Raw genomic sequence first — 4,906 nt, 5'->3', positions numbered from 1 at the left:
TATATATATATATATATATAAATAAAAAAATATATATATTTTTTTACAATATCTTGGGAGACAGGGTTAAATGGTTGCGTTTGACAAAAGCAGTCAAAAGTATAATTTGTGTAAAACAGAAAACTTTCTTACTGAAAGGGTTAAAAAGGAAACTTTTCTTACTAATTCTTCCCATAATGCTCTGGAAAGAGTCTAAATGATATTGTTTATTGTGTAATTTTGAGGAATGTAACATAAAATTTTTTTTTATAAATAAATATAAAAGGTAAAAAGGTCAAGACATCTTATGTGGCATAGCACAAAAATAAAACGTTTGTAAAAATGTACGTTCCCACAAAAACATCAAGAGATACTAAAGTTAACTGCATTCATGAATGTGCTATTTGAGAAGACAGTCACACTTTATTTTAAGGTCCAAGTCTCACTATTAACAAACCATTAACTACGACTTTTGCCTCAATAAACTCCTAAGATAGTAGCCTACGGTAGTTGTTAAAGGGTCATATGATGCGATTTCAATTTTTCCTTTCTCTTTGGAGTGTTACAAGCTCTTGGTGCATAAAGAATATCTGTAAAGTTGTAAAGACTAAAGTCTCAAATCCAAAGAGATATTCTTTATAAAAGTTAAGAGTCAACCCCGCCTACCTAAAACGGCTCGTTCTAACACGCCCCCACATGTCTACATCACTATGTGGGAAGATTTGCATAATGCCGCCCAAATGTTCACGCAAAGAAAGACGGCGTAACTTTTATTCTCGCTGTAGTATTGTTGCTGCCGTGTGTTTCATTGTGAAAGCGAAACTACTTTGTTTGGCCTTCCAAAAGAGGACGATATCCGCTTCGTCATGCCTGGAGCTGATCCGTGCTGGTCACTGAGGAAATGCATCAACTTCGCGCTGTAGATCGCCGGATCAGCTTTCACCGTGGACGAAGTGGAGTCCAGCCCGGGGTCGTCACATGTGGTTGCCACAAGCCCACCGGTCGCTCCTTTGTCGAATCCGCCAGCCGTGCCGTTCTCAATTCTCCGATCACAAATGCAGATATGGTTTTATGTTTACACGGCGCGATGCAATGCAACGCGTAAAAAGGCAGTATATATCATTATAATCCATAATTATGTCCCCACTGGATGCAACAAATGCCTCGTTTATAATGGGTTTTAATGTTTTTGTCTCAGTATGGTAAGGGGCATAACATTTCCGTCACACGCTTGAGGTATTCGGCCAATCACAACGCACTGGATAGCTGGCCAATCAGAGCACACCTCGCTTTTCAGACAGATGAGCTTTGTAAAAATCGACGCGTTTCAGAAAGGCGGGGCATAGAGGAGAAACAATAATGTACAGTATGTGGAAAATAATGTTTTTTTTTTACCTTAAACCGCATAAACACATTTCATTACACCAAATACACCAAATACTGTTCTTTTTAGCAACATCATATGACCCCTTTAAGTTTAGATTTTGGGTAGGATTAGGGATGTAGAATATGATCATGCAGAATATGTGCTTTATAAGTACTAATAAACAGCCAATATGCTAATAATAGGCATGCTAATAAGCAACTAGTTAATAGTGAGAATTGGTCCCTGTTCTTAAGTGTTACCGAGAAGTCTAATAGTGTTCATCAGTTTGTAAAAGTTACAGTTATGTTCACCTGTGACATATATGTCCTCTTTCTCTCCACGCACGGTCAGGCGAATCCGTCCTCTTTTCTCAGTGTGGTCCTGTCCGCACAGGCTGGGGACACTGCTCTCACAGCGCTTGTGTACATTCATGTCACAACCTCTCTCACACAGACACACAAACACACACATACCACAAAAATAAAAGAGAGAGAAAGAGTGTGAGGAAAAAAATTACATATAATGTATATAGTCTCCTTCTAGTCCAAAAACAACAATTATAAGGAGCAGTCTGCCTAATCCTGTAAACCTTTTAAATCTAATACAAATCTAACAGTGCTAACAGCCACTGCAGTACATTGTGCGTTACTAGACAACATGCTGAAACAGCAAGTGCTGTCAGCTGCCACCGCCTGCTTTATTATTTTCTGAATGTGTCATGCAAATTATATTAGATGACATGGTTGTTATTACATGGATTAAATCAGAGTTAAAGGGAATTAATTTAATCTAATATACAGTATGAGATACCTATTAAAAACCTGAAAAGCATTACTCTACAGTTACATATAATTACATAAAATTGTGTAAATTTAATGACAGCAATCTTGATGATTATGTTATACTAATTTAGATCTAAGAATTGATACAATAGAAATTTAAACAGGGTAAAAATGTTATAAAAACTCTATTTAAACTATGAATGTTGTTCTTCACCATATTGTATACAAGCTAGAGACTTCCACAGACAATTTATTGAAAGTTATTATAATAATATTTAATGTAACTGAAACTGAAATGAATAAATATGAAAATTTACATTCATTTATATATCCTTGCATAGCTGGCAGGATTACGCTGGAAATCCTAACTTGCATTAATTCAAGTAAATTAATTACCAAGTAATTGCTCAAAAACTTCAAGTTTAGCTAATGTGGTCTTAATAGTCAATGAAATATAATATAATATAATTTTCTAAATTGTTTTTGTTATACTGTATTATAGTTTCAGTTTAGTAGTGTTCAATTGTAGTAGATAGATATAATAATATTATTATACAGTACTGCTGGTGTTATATTTTATATTATCACTAAAATAATACTATAAATATATAAAAATTAAAAAAACAAAGCAACACTATTTTATTTGCAATACTGCTTTTTACTTAATCAAAACTGAACTGGCAAAGAATTTAGCCTTTATTATATTATATTTGCACAGCAAGTCATGAAAACTACTGTGAAAATCCAGGTAAATATACTGTAACTACATTGTTCTAAGTCCACAGCATGTCAGTCTACAGTCTAGAATAGATGAACTTCATGTGGATCTCAATATAAATAGACTCACTGGCACATTTCATACCCTGATGTATGAGGCCATACAGCAGAGACCCACAGTGATCACAGAAGGTTGGACTGGAGTATGTATGTACTTTAAACTTGTGTTTGCTCTTGAGATCCTGGAGAGAGGGACAGACAAAAACATTGTACTCATTTCATCATTTAATTGTTTAGTCCGCCGGCAAAAGCACTTTGATGTGATTTCATATTTAACACAGAGAGGCATCATGTACACCCAGTTCTAGGAAATGGGTAGGCCATGAGAGAAAGAAAAAGAGATTTAAATTATGTGTCTGATAAGAAACCCTCTCATACTGTTCTTTGCTCTATAAATAGGACAATCTTTATGCACAGACACAGCAAGCATATGCACAAACAAACACAGATGCTCTACTTTCCCTCTGATTCTCTCTCTTTAAAGGTCCAGAGGAAAGGCTTCATTTTGAAGTGACTTTTTCACTGGGAGCCAATTAGCTAGGGCTATTTTGAGGATGAATGGTGGATGAATATATGAGTTCAGCTCAGCTGTGAAAACTGAATCCTCCTAAATGCCTAAACCCTCTCCACCCCACCCTGTTTCTCTCTCTCCCCCTCATTCTCACTCTCTGCATGCTGCCTGCTCCTTTTCTTCATCCTCTGACAGTCTTCCTCTTCACTTCTCTTCCTCTCTGTCAGTCTGCTTCTTCTCACATGACATAGTCGCACATGCACTCTAAAAAATGCTGAGTTAAATATAACCCAGCGCTGGGTTAAAAAGGGACAAACCCAACTATTGGGTTGTTTTGACCCAGCGGTTGGGTTCAAAACAACCCAACCGCTGGGTCAAAACAACCCAGTAGCTGGGTTTGTCCCTTTTTAACCCAGCATTTTTTTAGAGTGTGCACAGCCGCACACAAACACTCCTCTAACTCATTTTACAACCATTTTATTTAGCTACTTATGAAAAAAATCTCAGTCTTTAAGGGTGAAATAAAGACTGCAGCTCTGTTTAGAAACTAGTATGTTGCCTCACTAACTACACAGGCAGCTGGCTTTTAAGACAGCATCTTAACAAGTGGCTGATCTGGAATGCTCTACATACCATGTGCCACTAAACACTACTTTATGCACTTAATTCGTGTTCATTTCAATAGAGTTTAATGTTAGCATGTTGCTAAGCTAACAGTGCGATATTCTAATAAGCATAAAATGCATCAGTGTTTCCCCTGACATTATTTTAGGGGGGGCCCCGTCCCCCTTGAAAGTCAAGTTAATTTAACTTAATTATATTTTCTCTATAGTGCCAGATCTCAACAGAGAAAATTTAAAGTTGGCTTTCCGAAAGAAAACTAAGCAAACTAAACAGCCTTATGTTTTTTTTATCTTAGTTACACAACGGCATGTCATTTCTGTCTCTACGTTACATGGTCGTGCTCTCTGTGTCACGCACAGCTGAGTTCCGCCACGCACAGACACAAGTGAGCACACTCCCACTCCCACTAGTATTTGTAAATATTAAGCCGCAAAATGATTCATATTTAAATGAATTCTCCGTGTCTGTGTCAATGAATGGCGCAGACATGCGTTTTTTTTTACCACTGGTACTGAAGCGCGCGTGACGCTTCCAGTGATTTTAGCGTCTGCGTCTCACTAATGAGGACATAAATACATGAACAACATCTCCAGAACTGCTCTGAGAGTCATTTCATCAGCTATTGACCGTTTCATTTGAGTAAAACGATCCTCATATAATATACAAACAGAAATGTAAAGGTATTCACGGCAACCCGTCAAAATAAAAGTTTGGTTTAACTTGAAGACATTGTGGCAGAAATACATTACTATTGTTCAGTAGAATGTACATAACAGGCTGCAACTACTACTACTAAAATTATTAAAACCTTATTTTTAAGGAATAATCATACAATATTTCTTCAATGTTTTAATTGTAATATTAAAT

At 36.5% G+C, this 4,906-nt stretch overlaps 1 protein-coding gene across 2 annotated transcripts in view; it reads right to left on the bottom strand.

Moving 5' to 3' along the window:
* The window catches only part of prkcg (protein kinase C, gamma), a 38,978-nt gene that overhangs the window by 17,081 nt on the left and 16,991 nt on the right, over positions 1 to 4,906 (bottom strand). For both annotated transcript variants that reach the window (XM_016230560.1, XM_016230561.1), the window contains 2 exons: positions 2,975 to 3,086; positions 1,657 to 1,785 (listed from right to left, as the gene is read on the bottom strand). In XM_016230560.1, the coding sequence (XP_016086046.1) occupies positions 1,657 to 1,785; positions 2,975 to 3,086 (241 nt within the window). The remainder of the gene's footprint in view (positions 1 to 1,656; positions 1,786 to 2,974; positions 3,087 to 4,906) is intronic.

The sequence above is a fragment of the Sinocyclocheilus grahami genome, unplaced genomic scaffold (assembly GCF_001515645.1).
Source record: "Sinocyclocheilus grahami isolate Dianchi unplaced genomic scaffold, SAMN03320097.WGS_v1.1 scaffold373.1, whole genome shotgun sequence".
Classification (NCBI taxonomy): Eukaryota; Metazoa; Chordata; class Actinopteri; order Cypriniformes; family Cyprinidae; genus Sinocyclocheilus; species Sinocyclocheilus grahami.
This window is presented reverse-complemented; position numbering and strand designations above follow the sequence as displayed.